The sequence below is a fragment of the Nelumbo nucifera genome, chromosome 3, assembly GCF_055504915.1.
Source record: "Nelumbo nucifera cultivar China Antique chromosome 3, China Antique-T2T, whole genome shotgun sequence".
Lineage (NCBI taxonomy): Eukaryota > Viridiplantae > Streptophyta > Magnoliopsida > Proteales > Nelumbonaceae > Nelumbo > Nelumbo nucifera.
The window spans coordinates 20,462,011-20,480,671 of record NC_142651.1 but is presented as its reverse complement, the minus strand read 5'-3'; the positions used below and the strand labels follow the sequence as shown (position 1 = coordinate 20,480,671).

Here is an 18,661-nt window from a genome sequence, read left to right as displayed (position 1 = left end):
GGTTTTGCCATCTACAAATTTGTATTTATAATCCTTCCAAACTTGCCATATCTGTAATCTACCCTAATAAAAATAAAAACATAAAATCATTAATGTTCTAAAACGCCCCCTGAAATGAGTGCGGTGTCATATATCATGTTGGGAGTGAGTTGAACATATTTTGTTCGATTCTACCGGTGTGGCTGGTGCTAAAGCTAGCACTATATGCCTCTTAACCCTGCAGTCCTGCTCTTTCATGAATAAAATTCTTAATTTTATTCTTTGGTGTCTTTCCACAAAATCATTTTCACTAGTTGGAAAAACCCCATCAAAGTTCCTGACTAGCTGTAAATTTTCTACTTTGGTGTCTTTCCTCAATTTCTGTAAAAGAATACAGAGACCCGAGAACCAATTCCCATCTTTTATATCATTGTCATTAAGCTCCATCCATTTGGTAACAGGAGCATGATTCGACCAGAAAATTATATAAAAAACACAAGCACAGACTGCCCTCGAAAAAATAACCAAACCACTAAATAAACCGAGAAGCTTCATATTGCCATTGTAAGATTGCTTACTCCATGTTTTGTCTCTTACATGTGCTGTGAAACGGGTTACGAACCCTGTACGCAGGCAAGGGCTACAAAGAAAGGAGTACAGACAACAATGGAGAAAGCTCCACAGTCTAGTTGCAGAGCACACTGACCTACAAGGTTCGGCATTTTGATTTTAGTCCTAGTAAAAGGTTTGAACAGGAAGTCGAGTAGCGCCCAGTTATTGAGGATTCAACCTAGCCCATTGCAGTTGTTCCCCAGCGAAATGGAGCTTCTTGGATAACCCTCTTCACATCACATTGTGGTATCCAAAGTTCACCATTCTCGTTCGCCTTGGTTGCTAAGGCGCCGGAGTAATAGAAAAAGGTAGGGCAAAGGGGAGAAATGGGTTCTCTGAGCTTTGTCTGGATTTGTTGCAGGAAGCAGCAATTGGAAGAAAAAGGAAGAAACGGTGTTTCTGGTGCTCTGCTTCTGTTGCTTTCCCGCCCTTTTTGTAACCTCCTCTGAATTCCGATATGGGGTACAGTACACAGACAAAACGTCGCGGTTTTTGATAAACTCGGGACACCCACGTGAAAAGACAAAAGAAGCCCCTGCTCGACCAATAATTAAGGGTCTGCCCGGTTTATGGTAAATGAGAAGTGCCCAGCTCCAAAGAGTTTGAGAGAGAGAGAGAGAGAGAGATGGCAGGGTTGCTTGCTTGGGCTGCAGATGTCGTAGGAGGAGGTGGGCAAAACAACGATGAAGACGAGAAGAATCGATTCCCAGAAGTCGTGTTCACTCCCGAGCAACAGAAATATGTAGAGGAGTTAGACCAGAAAGCTGGTTCTCTCAGACGTACGATCCAGGATCTGCGATTGAGAATCCCTCCTCCTCACATCTCCCAACGCCTTCCACACCTCCATGCTCATACCCTTGCTTCTAATGCGGCTCTTGCCCTCCAATTGAATGCTCACTCCTCCACACGGGAGCAGGTAATTATTCAACATTTCAGTTGTTTTCTCGCATGGGTCTTTGGATACTTTCTCTCTCGCTAAAATTGTAGACGGATGCTTCTTATATTTTTGGTTCTTCCGTACGATTGTAATGAAGGTGTTTTCTTATGCGGGCCATTCGCAGTTTCGGTTGGGTTTCTTCCATCGATTAATAAAGAACTAAGGGTTCTGCAGAACTTCGTCTCCACTGAATTATGTTGCAGGGTTGCCATGTTTATTAGCACTTTCGTGGATTTTTTTTTCACTTGGTTTTATTTAATATTTTGGGCAGTTCCTGACTTTGAATCAGATATCATGGGTCGTCGAGCTTTTCTGCGTCTATGATTAGGTTGTTTTATGGGTCGTTTGGGGCTTCATGGTGCATTGATTCGAAAAATTAGGGGAAAACGAATAATTTAGTGAAGGCTAACCAACATGATTTTGTGTTCTTTCCCAATATTAATGCTGTTTTATTACCTACCTAAGTAACCTGAGAAAAGTGCATGAGTTCAAATCAGGTTCAGAATTTGCTGCCACTTTTGCTTAGCAACCTGATGCACATACCCTGTCATTATCGGTTTTATTTGTTTTGGATATGTTGATTTCTATTGATGAAGAGAAGGTTCTGATAGAATGAAGTTCATTTCTCACATTTTTTGTGGTTCTTTCGTAATCTAAAAACAAGTAATTCAAAATTAGTATCATCTACATAAGTAGATATTTTTCCCACTATTCATACTGTATCAGATGCCTACATCTTAGCATGTCAATACCGGTACTGTGGCTGTGGCTAAGTATCTTGATGTCATAGCTGCCAAGTCCACAAAATGTACTTCTACAACTACAAATTAATGGAAAACCTTTTTTTAGCAAAATTAATTGAAAGATTATTCACTCAAAAAGGTACATGAGAGGATATACAATAGCCAGAAAAGGCTGAGGCAGAATTACACAGGCAAAGTACTATCACTAAACAAATTTTCTGTATGAACCCCAAATTTAGCTAGGCTGTCAGCTACAGTGTTTAGCTCCCTGGGAATCCAAATCAGCTTCACATTCATTGAGTCCAAGACATCTCTAGCTTCAGACAACAAGTGTGCTAGCCTCCAAGGTCCTCCTTCTTTCTCCCTTAGCCTTTTTATTGTATTGGAAGATTCACCTTCAGTGGTTAGAAAGGACAGGCTCTTATTGTACATAGGCTGACTGCTGGTGTTATTGGCTTTCACTCAGATTTTAATACAATACAATACTTCACCTGTTTCAATAAAAAAAAAACAATAAGAAAGGAAGAGCTTCTGATTGGAGACCTGGGAGGCTTAGATCTTCTCAAATCAAATTCAAAATTTAAGTATTGAAGAAGAGTATTTACACTTCTACCAAAAAAGAAGAGAATTTACACTGATGGGAGGACTTGGTAGCACAAAACGATAATCTGGAATTCTAGATTGTTAACAAGAAAAGGAAAAGCTTCTGATACGTGGCAGATCATTAAAATTAGTTATAACATCTAGTGAATGTTAGGCAGTTGGTTCTACCTTCTACGTAATATAGTACACCATTATATCCAATTATTAGATGTGGTTCACCTTTTGTATAAGCAAATAAGGTTTTATATAAAGGTGCAGTTGCTAAGGTTCATTTTGGTAATCACTTAACCTGATTAACCTGATTATTGATCTTTTGGTATTTTTCATTATGGCTAGGCACAATTAAGAGAGGCTACGCTGCAGGAAGAAAATGCTGCATATGAAAAGGTTATATCAAATTGTGAAAAGAAAATACAGGAGAAGTTGCAGGAAGCAGATCATCTTCAGAGTAAGCTAAAGGTTAGGGACATATAAGTTTTGGAGCTTTTCTTTTTTTATATGCTACCATTGGAGATATTATTATTATGACTTGATGACTTGTGCTATTGAATTCTAAATTTATGTTGTTCTTATTTTCCCTTATGGGTCTTAATGTTTTATTTAGATTCAGGAATGCCTGTTCTGTAATTCTCTTGCTAGAAATGGGTAGCAAGGCATGCCTTATATTCCTAACTGCTAGGGATGAGAGGCTTAAAAGTATGCTGTAAACACAAATTACAACAAATTTCTTGTGAACATATCAGAAAATCACATTTAATCCATTAATACCTGGTATTACCCCCTCCCCCCTCATGCATTCAGGAAGCCTATTTTATATATGTAGAAATCTTGTAGACATATCATATTTGGATCTATTTTTTTGATAGTAAAGATAGTATTTATAAAAAAAGGCAGAGTACAAGAATAGTGTTGAGAAATCACTGAGAAAACATTGATAATCCCTATAAAATAGCAGGTTGCACCAACCACCACCTCTCTAGAGTTTTAACAACTACCTGCACTTCTTAATCTCTCTAGCACCCCCAAGAAAAAACACCCAAACTCTTTCCTACTTGGGGATCTCTCTATCTACCACCTTCTTAATCTCAATTTCGTTATTTATGATTTATCTGAACCACTTTGTCCAATGGACAAGCACATCCTCATCTTCTTGACCAAACCGTCTCTCCCTTTGTATCTGAGCAAACTTCTAGATTAACCAATTGATTGCTATTTGGTGGTAATGTTCTGAATAACTTCACCCTCCAAATCAGCCTCAAGACACTCCTTGGAAGAATCAGCAATGTTTCCATTCATATTCAAACTCAAATTACCTTCACATGAAATGGTTATTTCATGATTATTTCTTTCACCATGTCCTTATTAATCCCAGAATTTCCTCTCTTAACTAATACCTACCAAGCACTTCTACACACCACATGCAATGATTATTTCTTGCATGGATCTGCTCCAAAGAACATACCCTTTAGCCTTGAAAAAACTCTGAGATATGCACCAACTACTTCTAGATCCCTTCAATTGCTTGCCAACGTTACTGCAATTTTCCTTCAATGCGGATACTCCCCAAATTACTTTTAAGCTTTTGCCATTGGTAACATCACCTCCATTACTCTGATTTGTTCATTTTATTTGACCTGAACCAACCCGTTTTGAGTCATTCTCCTTGTTACATTACATTTAAACCAAACATACTCTCCTTATCTCTTTAACCTTTACCAAATTTGATTGAAGCTTCACCTTGCTGTTTAGTAGACATAGAGTTATAATCTAACTGACCTTCCTCTGCAACCGAGATGGACCATCTAACTAGTGGGGCTGCAACTTGGTTGGGCTCTAGTTGAGGGTTTGCTAAAATTTGAATGGGCATGGCGACCAACTTGCACCCCACTAACCAATAACCAATTCTGAAATCAACTGGAGAGGAAAGGCTTATGGGAGGAATTAGAAACAATTAGGGGTTTGTGGGAGGGCCCATGGTGCTTGGGGGTTGATTTCAATGTGATTAGGTTCCTACAAGAAACAAATAACCCTAGCCATAGGATTACTTCCAATATGAGAAAATTCAACCTATTTGTGGATTCTAATGAATTGAGAGAGTTGCCCCTTCTACAAGCAAAGTTCAGTTGGTCTAATTTTCAAGAGACATCAATTTGTTGTAAGTTGGATAGATTCCTCTTTTCTGTAGACTGGGAGGAAGGGTGGTGGGAACAATGGGGTTAAAGCAGGAGTTGGAAGAGATTTTGAGAAAAGATGAGATAAGATGGAGACAAAAATCTAGATGTCATTGGTTAAGGGAAGGTGATGGCAATACAAGCCTTTTCCACTTGGTAGCAAATGGGAGGAAAAGAAGAAATACCATCTCTAAGCTAGAGTGGAATGGGCAAACTCTAACTAGGGAAGAGGATATTGCACGGGCCTTTGTGGATCACTTCAAAGTCATCTTTGCTGGTCAAGGGGGAATTAGAGAATCTTTAGAAAACCTCGTTTGGAGAAGAGGCTCTAGGGCTTTGATGGAAACCATAGAGAAGGCTTTTGAAGTCCAAGAAATTAAGGAAGCAGTATTTTCTATGGAAAGGTCCAAAGCCCTGGGCCTAGATGGTTTTATGATGACTTTTTTTCAAGATTGTTGGGAAACTGTGGGTGTTGATCTAATGGAAATATTTGATAAATTCTTTTAAAGGGACAAATTCAACTCGAGGGAAAACACTACTTTGCCTTGATCCCCAAGAAAGCAGATGCTTCTCATCTAAAAGATTTTAGTCCCATAAGCCTTGTGGGTAGCTGGTAGCATGTATAAAATTGTTTCCAAGGTGTTAGCTAAGAGGATAAAAAAAGTCCTTTCCTCTTTAATCTCTCTAAATCAAGGGGCTTTTGTGTTTGGAAGACAAATAATAGACCAAATCCTCATTGCTAATGAGTGTGTGGAGTTTAAAAAAAAGGAGAAAGGAAAAAGGCCTAGTTTGTAAGTTGGACTTGGAGAAAGGCTAGGACTTGGTGGACTTGGATTTTCTTCTAGAAGATTTAAGGCTAGGAGGTTTTGGAGTAAGATGGTGTAAATAGATAAAGGGTTGTATCTCCTCCTGTCATTATTCCATACTGGTAAAGTGGGAGGTGATGTCAAAGAGTAGGGATAGGAAATATTAAACTCGGGAACTTGGCACTGCTGGGTAAATGGTTATGGAGGTTTCCTTTGGAACAAAAAAATTTGTGGCATAATGTAATTGTAAGCATCCATGGCATGGCAGACAACAGATGAGATGCTGGTCTTAATCCTAGGGCATCACGGGCATCTCCTTGGAAAACAATCCACAGCTTGCTACTTTCCTTCCTCTTGTATATTAGGTATGATACTTGTGTTGGCAATAAAGTGCGTTTTTGGGAAGATGTCTGGCTTGGGGATACACTTCTTAAAGACAGATTTCACCTATCTACTCCCTGTCCCTTAACAGAGGGAGAGTGATTTCTTCTGTGCATGCTAATGAGAACTCTTGGGATATAGGATTAAGGAGAGGGTTAAGGGAATCTGAAATGGGCCTAGTAGATGATCTCATTGCCCTTCTTAGTAGTGCTTTTTTGGACCTTTCTTGTCGGGACATTGGGAACTAGGATTTGGTCGGTATCCCCTTCTCGCTCTTTTATCTGTGTTTCCCTTTTCTCTACCCTCCTTCAATCCTCATGCCCGGTAGTTTCCTTCCCTACAAAGAAGTTTGGTGTAATCCTATACCTCCAAAAATAAGAGCCTTTTGCTGGGAGGTGGTGCTCCAAAAAATCAATACTATGGATAAATTACAATAAAGGAGGCCGAATCACCACCTCTCTCCACATTTTTGTTGCCTTTGTTTGGGAAATGGTGAGACAATTGCACATCTTTTACTATCTTGTCCGTTTGCTTCTTTTGTTGGAATTGGTTTTCTTTCCTATTTTACTATCTTTTACCTGTGTTTCCTTTTTTTCTACCCTCCTTCAATCCTCATGCCCGGTAGTTTCCTTCCCTACAAAGGAAGTTTGGTATAATCCTATACCTCCAAAAATAAGAGCCTTTCGTTGGGAGGTGGTGCTCCAAAAAATCAATACTATGGATAAATTACAATAAAGGAGGCCGAATCACTGCTTCTCTCCACATTTTTGTTGCCTTTGTTTGGGAAATGGTGAGACAATTGCACATCTTTTACTATCTTGTCCATTTGCTTCTTTTGTTGGAATTGGTTTTCTTTCCTATTTGGCTGTAGGTGGACCCCTCCCCCAGATGTAGTAAGCCTTTTTGACCCAAGTTTCTTCACATTACCAAAGAAAAGGAGTAAAGTGATGTGGAGGGCAACAAGAGCAGCCATCTTTTGGTCTGTATGGGAGGAAAGGAACAACAAAATCTTCCAAGGGGTAGAAAGATCAAAAGAACAAGTCATTGACTGCATAGCCATTAAAGTTTTGCACTGGCTGAAAGTTACTGACTTGTTCAAAGACTTTTCAGTGGATGCTATACTAAGGGGGTGGTCAGCAGTGGCAAATTCTTCAACTAGACGGTCTTTGTTTCAGCCTTATTGGACTCCTGAAGCACAACAAAGGGTAAAATTAAACTTTGACGGAAGCTCCTTGGGTAATCCAGGACCCTCTGGAGCTGGGGGAGTCTTCAGGGATGGGGAGGGTGGATTGATGGCACTATATTCTGGTCCCTAGGTGTGGGAGACTCTCTGAGAGCTGAAATTATGGCTCTACTACAAGGCTTGAGATTGGCCAAACAATGGGGATTTTAGAACTTTGAGGCGGAGGGAAATTCTAAACTGTTAATATGATGGCTGCAGACAAAAAATCTGGGTGTATGGACTTTTAGACAACAAATAAGGGAAATACTTTACTTAGCAAGGGAGACGGGGGTAATTTTCAAATGGGTAGGGAGGTCAGCCAACTCTGTGGCTGATAGTTTGGCAAAGCAGGGGGCCTTCAGGGAGAACTTTTTTTGGGCTGTATTGTAACTTCAAGAACTTGACAGTGTGTGATGATTAATTACTATTTTTAATGAAAGCCACCGTTTTCAAAAAAAAAAAAAAAAAAAACTGGAACACACATTTGCTTAATCAGAGTTCAGGATAATAAGAGTTATAGTTATTATCATTTTTAGCTTAGGAGCAGTTTGAGTGGCTGCCCTTAAGTTGTGGACTGATTCAAGATCTGGTTATGCCTTAAATTAGCTGAACCATCATATTGCTTAGTTGAACTGGCCTTCTCAGCTGGTTGGACTGTTTAACTAGCATTAACTCACTGATGGTTACATATTTTACTTGACGCTTTGTTTCCGAGGTAATCCTATATCACCATTTTACCAGGTTGTGTGTCCATCAGGGTTGAATTGATCCACCCACACACCAGGATGGTCACTGGTCAAGGTTTTAAACAATTAAAGGGGTCCACTCAAAAATTATTTTTGGTACTTAGTATATTCTAGTTTGCTTTTGATATTGATTATTTTTCTATTTGGTTACAGGAAATGGAAATGACTGAGAAGTATTTGAGGTCTGAGTTGGAAAAAATGCAAGCTACATTGGAGACAGACCGTTCTGCTAAATCACCAGTTGATCCAAGTACCACATTGGAATCTAAAGATGATACAGAGGCTTCAAAGGATATTATATTGGACAAGCTAGAAAATAAGAGAAAAGAGATGGTTGCTATTTCCTTTCTCAGCTTCACTGCAGTAACACTATCTCCCTTTTTTTCTTTTTTCCTTTTACATGTTCTTAGGAGTTAAGCTTTTTTTTTTCCCCTTAGAGTTCCATTGAAGAGGGAGTTCAAGACTTGGAGAAAAAATGGGCAATGGTTCAGCATAATTCGTTGAGGCAGCCTTCTCCAGGTAATTTTCTTCATTGAACAATTCTAGTTTCTTTTTATTTATCAAAAAAAAAATTCTAGTTTCTTTTTAAATTTTGTCTTTCTAGAAAATTAATAGGTGGCCCATTGATTAACCATTCAACTTTTATATTGGTACGTAACAATTCTATTTGTAATTTGGTATTTGGAATTTTGATTTTCTTTTCATCCCTTCCCCTCAATTTTCCACCATTTCCGTGCATCATTAAAGTTATATTTTCAGGTGTGATGATTTTTCTTTGCATGCTTTCAATCTTGTTTGGAGATTGAGACTGATATAGGGCATTTGGTGAAGAAACTCTTCCAATTTTTAGAAAGGTAGGGTTTCTTCATGAAGTACCCCATTGAAAGTGGTAGTATTTTGAAAACTCAATTAGGATTTTAGAATCAGGATTGGACGGTTTAGCACCTTTGACTTTTTTATGGTTGATACAGAGGAATGGGGATTGGTACTTGGGCTGGTTTAAAGTCAATCCCAGGCCAACCCTAGGCAACAAGAGCTCCCTAATCCAACCTGAGCATTAATCCTATTCCTACCCAATCGAAGTCTTAGAAATGCAACCCTCACCCAGCTGAGCAACACTCTCTCCATTTGCATAAAATTACTTAAGGAAAGGAAAATCAGTTAACCATGCTTTAATAATCATCAGGGAAACAACAAGGGAAAATGTAATTTATATCGAAACCTATCTTATAAATACTCATTCTGGAAGGAGAAAGATACATCAGGCTTCTCAATCATTGAGATCATCTTGCTTTAGCAATGTGCCTTCCAAAAAGGAAAATTAGCAATGGAGATCATTTTGTGAAACACAATTGATGTTTTCAGATTCCCCCACCTCACAAATTTTTATCTGTTTGTACGGTTGGGGGAATCTGACACAATACAAGGGGGTGGCACTGTGTCATAGGTGGGGGTCTTGGAAAGTAAAATCAGAAAGCAATTAAAAATTTGTGAGGTGGGGTAAAGTGAAGATAATACAAAATCTGTAGTCATTTGTACATGTATCCCTTTTGCAACATCCTTGGTGAGACCATTCTTCACCCATTAAACTCCTGTTTATATGCCAAGGGGATATGTTAACAGTTTTTTTTGCTTTATTTGGAGATGGATCCCCTCAGAGGAGGTTCTGTCCCTCTTTGAGCCTCATGGTTTTCCCCTGGGAGGAGAAGGGGTTAAATCATGTGAAAGTTCCTGAGAGAAGCAATCTGGTCAATTTGGGAGGGGAGGAATGCCAGAGTCTCTAAATTCCTCTCTCCAATAAACCCAGTTGAGCTTATTATAATCGGGGTAGACCATTAAGTTGTATGAGAGAGGAGCTTAGAGATTTCAGCATTGATGGTGTTGTGAGAGGATGGGCAAATGTTTTGTCTTTACAGACCAGGATTGCTTTTTTTTGACAAGTACAGACCAGGATTGCTTCTCCATTTAGATTAATAAATCTTAATTTTGATGGATGATTTTCCGAGAAATTCAGGCCCCAATAGCAGGATAGAACTACATCAAATCCCACAGGTGCAAACTACAAAGAAGCAACCCCACTAAAAGATCTCCCTACTCACAGGTTGACCAAAAGACAAAATCAAGATCCAGCAAGACAGCTCCACCTCTGGTACAGGCCCACCTCACAGGATGCCATTTCTTCCCCCTCCTGCCATGGCATCTGCCTCTAGTGCTTTTTGGAATGCACTATTATTGCTATACTTTGGAAAATAAAGACAAAAACCTCGATGACCCTGTGTTCCTAGACCATCGGACTTGAACTCTCTCAACCACCTCCTTGAAGTCTAACCAATCACTCCTGAGTCCTGATCATGATAAAACATGGCTTAGCAAATTGCCATAATTCACTCCCAAATGAGACAAGCCTCGCCATATAATCCCAGATCCACAACAACTTGCCTGCTTCACAGGATCCTTCTTAGATTTTGATACCACTTAAGCATTGCCCAGACTTGAGCTTTCTTTGTTTTTTTTGTTTTTCTGATAGTAAATAAATGAAATTCCATTAAAGTGGAAAGGGGCTTAGTATGGCTTTAGAATCCTTCATTTAATTTCTTGAGGATGCAAAAATGGTGTATTGGGCTACTTGGGCATAGAATTTGCAATTCCACACATACCCCCCCCTCCCCCCTCAACAATACAAAGATTATATCCCAGTCACTTAGGACTGAAATTGGAAGGCAGAATAGGATTTCTGTATCCAAACTAGTTGGACAAGGCACTGATGGTGTACTATATCTAAAATATATCACATTTCAAAGAACCTAGTGTTTTCCACTCAACTTGTCTTAGTCTTGTATACCTAATTGGTCCCGCTTGTGAGGTGCAAAACTAAGCCTAAATTTGTCTTTTGGACAGATATTACAACTTACCGTGGTTTCTGTGGATTAAACTTTTCGATGACTATTCTCTCCCTCTCTTTTGATCCTGTTGTGTCTCTTCACAACATGGAGAGACACATTTTGTTGGCCTTTTGGTCTAATTTGTGCCTTATCCTTTCACATTGGTGTCATTTGATCTATAAATCCGATGAAGATGACCCCTTGCCTTTTCTTTTAGAGATTTTGTAGATTGTGATTTTTCTTGAAGTCTGATGCTGTAATTTATCATTCTTTTACACCAGAAAAACTCTTCCTCTGAAATTTATGGATGCTTCCTTGTTTTTCCATAATAATCCATGAACTGATGAATCATTTGCAATGAAAGTTGGTACTTATTGTGTTGATCAGAAAAAAAATGTTATTTATTATAATTAGGAGTTTCAGGGCTTTACTTTCTGTAGGTGTTCAAGACTGCTATCAATCTTGATCACTAAGAAATTTTAGGTTCGAAGAGAAGAGAAAGTGAAGAAGGAGAAAGAGTGGTGAGAGAGCAGTAGAACACAGTTTTGAGGAGAAGAACAGAATCTCAATATCCTGCGGCCGCCACTTTAATTTAATATATATATGTTATGCTAGTTACATGAAAGGACACATTTGCCCTTGGTGTTTACATCATAACACAACAATATAAAACTGAAAAGTAAATAACAACTAAAATAACAGAATCATAAATCAACCACAGCTGTGACTAGATACATTCTACCCTACGGACAGAGTGGAACCACAGCTGTGGGGCCCACATCAATGTTCTCTACACTCCCCCTCAAATTGGGAGTAGATGTTTATCATTCCCAACTTGGATAGATCTGCTTCTAGCTTCTTTCTTGATACGGCTTTAGTGAGGATGTCCGCTAGTTGCATACTGGATGTGATGTAAGAGAGGCATACTTCTTGAGATGAGACCCTCTCTCGTACAAAATGCCGGTCAACTTCAATGTGTTTGGTTATGTCATGCTGCATTGGATTATGTGCTATATTAATGGTTGCTTGATTATCACAATACAGCATCAAGGGCTTCTCATACTCAATGCCCAACTCCTCAAGTAGAGATCTTAGCCATAGGATTTCAGCCACTCCGTTGGCCATGGACTTGTATTCTGCTTCAGCACTTGACCGGGAGACAACACTTTGTTTCTTACTTTTCCAGGAAACAAGGTTTCCCCCCACAAGGGCACAATATCCTGAGGTAGACCTTCTATCATCAACACTCCCAGCCCAATCAGCATCTACATATACCCCTACCCGGGCATCTCTTCAAGTAGGCTAAGATTCTTTCTGCTGCAAGAAGATGTGTGGTTCTAGGAGAATGCATGTACTGGCTGACAACACTAACAACATAAGTAATATCTGGCTGAGTGAGACAAAGATATAGGAGCTTTCCTACCAATTGTTGGAACATAACTTTGTCTTAAAGAAGCTCCCCACTCTCGGCACTAATCCTGTGGTTTTGTTCAATTGGTGTATCTGCAGGCTTGACACCTAACTTTCCAGTTTCTGCCAACAAGTCTAGGACATATTTCCTCTGAGAGATAAAGATCCCCTGTTTGGATCTAGGAACCTCAATACCCAAAAAATACCGGAGTACACCAAGGTCTTTCACCTCAAATTCTTGATGAATGAGCTGTTTAAGGGACTCTATCTCATGGCTATCATTCCCTGTGATCACAATATCGTCAACATATACTGCCAGTAGTGTCAAGGAGGACTCCACCCTCTTGATGAATGGGGTATGATCTGACTGGGCCTGTACATAACCAAACTTCACAAGAGCTAGTCTGAATCTATCGAACCAAGCCCTAGGTGACTGTTTCAAACCATACAAAGCCTTGTTGAGCCGGCAGACCTTCTTACCTATTTCTGCATCATAGAATCTAGGAGGCAAACACATGTAAACTTCTTCCTGCAGATCTCCATTCAGAAAGACATTTTTCACGTTCATTTGGTATAAAGGCCAAGTGTGACTTGCTGCAAGGGATAATAGGACTTGAATGGTAGTCATCTTGGCTACCGGTGCAAAGGTCTCCAAGTAATCTATGCCATAAGTCTGTGTAAACCCTCTTGCAACTAACCGAGCTTTATACCTCTCAATAGATCCATCTACATTATGCTTCACCGTAAATACCCATCTGCATCCAACTGGTTTCTTTCCTTTGGGCAAATCAACTACCTCCCAGGTGTTGTTTTTCAACAGGGCATCCATCTCAGCTTGCATTGCATCTTTCCATTCCAGGACGGATAGGGCTTCTTGCACTGTTCTTGGAATAGGGACATTGAAAATTGAGCTAAGGTAGGACCTGTAGGTAGGAGATAGGCGATCATAGGATAAAAAATGGGAAATACAATGGGTTGTAGATGTGGTACAATGTCGTTTCCCTTTACGGACTGCAATCGGAAGGTCAAGATCATCTGTAGGAGGTGAAATGGCTAGGACTGTAGTACCTGGACCTGGAGCTGGAGGTGAGATTGGAGTTGGCCTGGACTGCTGATGATCAGGATCAACCTGCCTGCACCGCCTGTGGTAGACCCTCAACTCCTGATCCCTCTGACCACCCTCACCATTGCAGCTCTCCCTCAACTCCTGATCCCTCTGACTACCCTCACCATTGTAGCTCTCATCACCCAATGGAATAGGTAAAGGAACTGCCCCACTCTCACTGCTCTCCCCCTGAAGACAAGGACTCAAACCCCCACTCTCACTGCTCTCCCCCTGAGGGGAAACCCGAGGATAATAGGGTGTCCCCTCAAAGAAAGTGACATCCATGGAGACAAACTTCCTCCCTGAGACAGGATCATAGCAGCAATAACCCTTTTGAGTTTGTGCATAACCAAGGAAGATGCATTTGGAGGCTTTGGGTTCAAACTTGGAGTGATGGGGTCCGAGAAGCTAAACAAAGCATGTACAACCGAATGTCTTAAGGGGAATAGAAAACAAGTCCTCACGTGGGTGTAGAAGGGAAAAAGGAGATCTCATATCAAGGACCCTGGAAGGAACCCGATTAATAAGGTATACCGCCGTGAGGATAGTATCACCCCAGAAGCGGATAGGAACATTGGAAGTAAACATGAAACTTCTAGCCACTTCCAAAATGTGCCTATTCTTTCTTTCGGCAACTCCATTCTGCTGAGGTGTATGAGGGCAAGAGCTCTGGTGGATAACCCCATGATGAAGAAGATAAGATGTCAATGAGTTAGCAAAGTATTCCTTTGCATTATCAGATCTGAGAACTTTGATCTTGGCATCAAATTGGGTTAGGATCATTTGGTGAAAATTTTGGGTCAGGGAAGGTACCTCATCTCGTGAACGCATGAGATAAGCCCAAGAAAAATGGGTATGATCATCAACAAATAACAAGAAATATCTGTACCCACCCATGGAAGGGATATGATAAGGCCCCCAAACGTCAGTATGCACAATATCAAAAGAATTATCACTCCTTTTATTACTCAATAAATAAGGCTTTCTACAATGCTTAGCAAACTCACAACTTTCACACTGTAACTGGGACAACTCAATAGACTCAAATAAAGCAGGAAACAGACTCTGTAAAGACCGAAAAGACAAATGACCTAATCGGTTATGCCAAAGCATAATCGGACTCACACTCTGAGAAACAAAAGACATCTTCTCAACTGACTCTCCCTGATGGAACCTCTCCCCGAGTAGATAGATCCCATTCATCTCACTGCCAGTCCCAATCACCTTCTTCATCTCCAAGTCCTGAAAAACACATCGGTTAGGAAAGAAGGTTACTGAGCAGTTCATATGCTTGGTAATACTACTGACTGAAAGAAGGTTAATATCAAGCTTAGGAACATGCAAGACGGATGACAGGGAGATAGTATCTGATAACTTGATGTCACCCTTTCCAGAAATAGGAACTAGGGAGCCATCAACAATAGATACTTTATCCCTACCAGAAGACAAATGGTAAGTAGTAAACAGTGAAGGCAAGCTAGTCATGTGATCAGATGCACCTGAGTCTATTACCCAACAAGGTTCAGTAGTACCTGGAGCTGAGGCATGATAGGCTGAAGCTCGAGTACCTGAATGTGCAAAGGCAGATGTGGCAGGTGCTGATGAGGGCTGCGGTGGCTGAGCTGAATTTCCAACTTCCTTTTCTAACTGTATTAGGGTAGCTCGAACTGCTACTAAGGTCTCTAAAGATGTTCCTTTTGTGCCAGATGAGGATGCTGAATCAGTGTTCACGGCTACATGAGCAGTGCCCTTCTTGCTTCTCAACTTCGCAGGAACCAAGTGAGGGTGCAGTTTCCAGCATGTCTCTTTTGTATGTTTGGGCTTCTTACAATGTTCTCATACCACATCCTTCTTGTCTTCCTTCCTCCTGTCCTTCTCTGAATCACCCCCTGATTTGGGTGTGACCGCTACAAAGGCTGGTGTGGGGGACTGATGTTCCCAAGGCTGCTTTCTGCCTGATTTTTAAACTCCATTTCTGTCAAGTCTCAAAACAGCACTTGGACTACCAATCACAATCAAAAAACAGTATGGGCCTGATCTGTCTTCACAGTGTATGTGCACAAAACTAGGATAATTCTGATCTGAAACCAACTAGCCAACACAACAGTAGCTGTTCGTAGAGCTCTAACCCCTTAGGACTCTGAAAAACAGCTTAAAAGAGGTCTGATATGCTTGGGAGTGTTAGGGTTTTAATCAGTCCTTAAAGTGAACAATTCAGTTGCACAATCCACTCAGTACTGTATATATAGACTTGCAGTAGGGTTAATATGAAACCCTAGAATCTGTATATATAAATCTCAAGGTTCAGTCAAACACTAGGGCTTGCCGCAAGATTACTTTCAAACCCTAGAGTAGAGAGAAACACAGTTGGGACAGTTCGGCCTAGGGTTTGCTATAAAACCCTAGTGAATCGCAGAGAGAAAACCCTAGGATGGTTCGGCCTTCCCCTCCAGATAGGTCCAACCTATCTTCTCTGAACCAACTTCTCTTAGAAAGTAAATAACTTACAAGGAAAAATTGTTCGCTGCCTTCTAGGGTTACCCGAACCCTAGTCTTCTCTGATCCTACCTGACCACCAACACTCTGCAACCCTAACAAGTTTCCAACAGCTGCTAGCACTTCTGGCGATCTCCAAGAATCAGTCTGTGAACTCCTTTTCAGCTCTTAGTTCTAGGAGATTCTCATGTGGTCGACTGGTATTAGACTCACATGAGAAACCCTAACTTGACTCTGATACCATGTAGGTGTTCAAGACTGCTATCAGTCTTGATCACTAAGAAATTTCAGGTTCGAAGAGAAGAGAAAGTGAAGAAGGAGGAGAAAGAGTGGTGAGAGAGCAGTAGAACACAGTTTTGAGGAGAAGAACAGAATCTCAATATTCTGCCGCTGCCACTTTAATTTAATATTTATATGTTATGCTAATTACATGAAAGGACACATCTGCCCTTAGTGTTTACATCATAACACATAACAATATAAACTGAAAAGTAAATAACAACTAAAATAACAGAATCATAAATCGACCACAGCTGTGACTAGATACATTCTACCCTACGGACAGAGTGGAACCACAGCTGTGGGGCCCACATCAATGTTCTCTACACTTTCTTGCAGCTTACATTATTTTTGGTTGTGCAGCACAGAGGGAAAAGATTTTGGATAAACAGCTTCACAGTCTGATTGAGCAACTAGAAGCAAAGCAAGTAGGTTTTGTCAATTATAAAACTGTAACTATTGAAGGCAACTTTTCTTTTTAAATGAGATTCTTCTTTGCTACTTTTTCCATCTTTTTAGACACAAGCACAAGGCCTGGTTAGTGAAATCCATCTCAAAGAGCAAGAATTGGAGCGATTGAATGAGTTGTGGAAGAGGGTTGAAAATGGGAATATAGAGGCAAGTAATGCAAGAAACCGTTTTGGTAGAAGCAACTCAGAGAGGGGATCTTCTTCAGATTACATTGTCGATGCTCATTCCAGGCCTTCTTACATGGGTGGTCGAACAGAAAGCCAGCAGAGGCTAATGCTACTCAGATCTGCCTTTATTCTCTATATTTTGGTTCTCCACATTTTGGTCTTCATCAAGATTTCGTTTTAATCTTGCTTCAAGACACCATTTGCTTCCTCCTCGTTGTATGTATTACATTTAATGTATAATTCAATTAAATTCAATGACTTTTATTCCCATTCTTCAACCATAGGTTTTTCTTTTAACGGTTGTTTGAGGCCACAGAGATGCTGCAATGTTATTTCATTATGTATTCAACTACTTGGCTAACTTTTGATGCATGCACTTTGTATATATTTTGGGAAAAAGTACAGTAAAGATTATGTTTCACATAAAAATGGTGTGTGACAGACAGAAAGACCATGCATTAGAGCCATTATCCAATGTGTTGGTCTCGCTTCTGGCTATTTGGGGTCTTGGAAGGGGGTTAGACTTAGACATATGAACCTAACCCTTGGCATTTTTTTATCAGTGGCTGCTCATAGATGTGAACCCGTTTTCTCATAGTTTGTCAGATATTGGACAATTACACAAAAGTCAATGCGCATGAAAGCATATTCAAGGCATCTAGAATATTTTTTAGAGCAAGACAACAGACTGCATCAAACTCAAATAAACTTGTCAAGATATCAATACAATGGTCCATAAGTTGCACAATTTATCATATAAAACTAACATCTGTGAAGTTGCTTTGTTTTTCGTGGATAAAATAATTAAGGGTCATCATCTAAAACACCCCTATAGTTTCATGAATTTACTAAAACCTTCCTTATAATTTGTGTTTTACAAAAACATCCCCTACAGTTTACAACCAATTTACTTAATCGACCTTCTATTAGATGAAAGTGGAAAATGGCAGTTTTAACCCTAATATCCGTTGAAATAAATTTAATCAAAAGAAACTAAAAACAAAAATATCATTTTTACCCCTATTAAAACACGGACAACCACTATTTTTCTCTATACAACCATGGGTCCATGCTCTTGAACATTTTCCACTTAGTTTAGGTGATTAAGTAAATAGGTTGCAAACTATAGGATAGGTTTTAGTAAATCTGTGAAACTATAGGCAGTGTTCTAGTAAATGATCCAATAATTAATTAAACGTTCAAGGTTACTTATCCACCCAACTTCAGCTTCAGCCATTAAAGAACCTACAACCTCCTTAAAAACTTATTCAGTAGGCTATATTTGGTTTGATAGAAAATAAGAGAAACTGAAAGTCGAGGGAAAGTTCTTAAAGAATATTGTCATGTGTGTACTTACTTAAAAAATTTTCCTTTAACTTTCTTTTTTATTTTCTATCAAACCAAATGTAGCCTGAAAGACAAAGTAATGGGCTTTTCAGTTCATCCATTTCACACTGAAAAGGCTGTGAAGATGCATGCTTCTGTGTAAACTATGCAACTGTGGAGTAGAAGCATACATTTGCTACACGCCGTAGACTACAACTATGTAGTATAAATTGCATAACATAGATTATGATAAAACAGTGATTATAGGATTGGTAAGATCACTAGAAACTATGGAGTAGAAGAAGCATACTGTGTTTCTGTAGTA

General features: G+C 39.7%; 1 protein-coding gene across 1 annotated transcript; it reads left to right on the top strand.

Moving 5' to 3' along the window:
- Window positions 1-1,158: 1,158 nt before the first annotated feature.
- LOC104600775 (golgin family A protein) lies at window positions 1,159-17,419 on the top strand. The gene is made up of 6 exons (XM_010263917.3): window positions 1,159-1,507; window positions 3,211-3,333; window positions 8,354-8,533; window positions 8,638-8,719; window positions 16,736-16,800; window positions 16,892-17,419. The coding sequence occupies exons 1-6, from the start codon at window positions 1,217-1,219 to the stop codon at window positions 17,189-17,191; spliced, it is 1,041 nt and encodes a 346-aa protein (XP_010262219.1). The 5' UTR covers window positions 1,159-1,216; the 3' UTR covers window positions 17,192-17,419.
- The last annotated feature ends 1,242 nt before the right edge of the window (window positions 17,420-18,661 follow it).

Coding starts and splice junctions, on each gene's coding strand:
- LOC104600775 (XM_010263917.3), top strand. CDS start 1,217: ATGGCAGGGTTGCTTGCTTGGGCTGCAGATGTCGTAGGAGGAGGTGGG. Junction 3,334..8,353: donor ATCTTCAGAGTAAGCTAAAG/GTTAGGGACATA, acceptor ATTTGGTTACAG/GAAATGGAAATGACTGAGAA. Junction 8,534..8,637: donor AAAATAAGAGAAAAGAGATG/GTTGCTATTTCC, acceptor TTTTCCCCTTAG/AGTTCCATTGAAGAGGGAGT.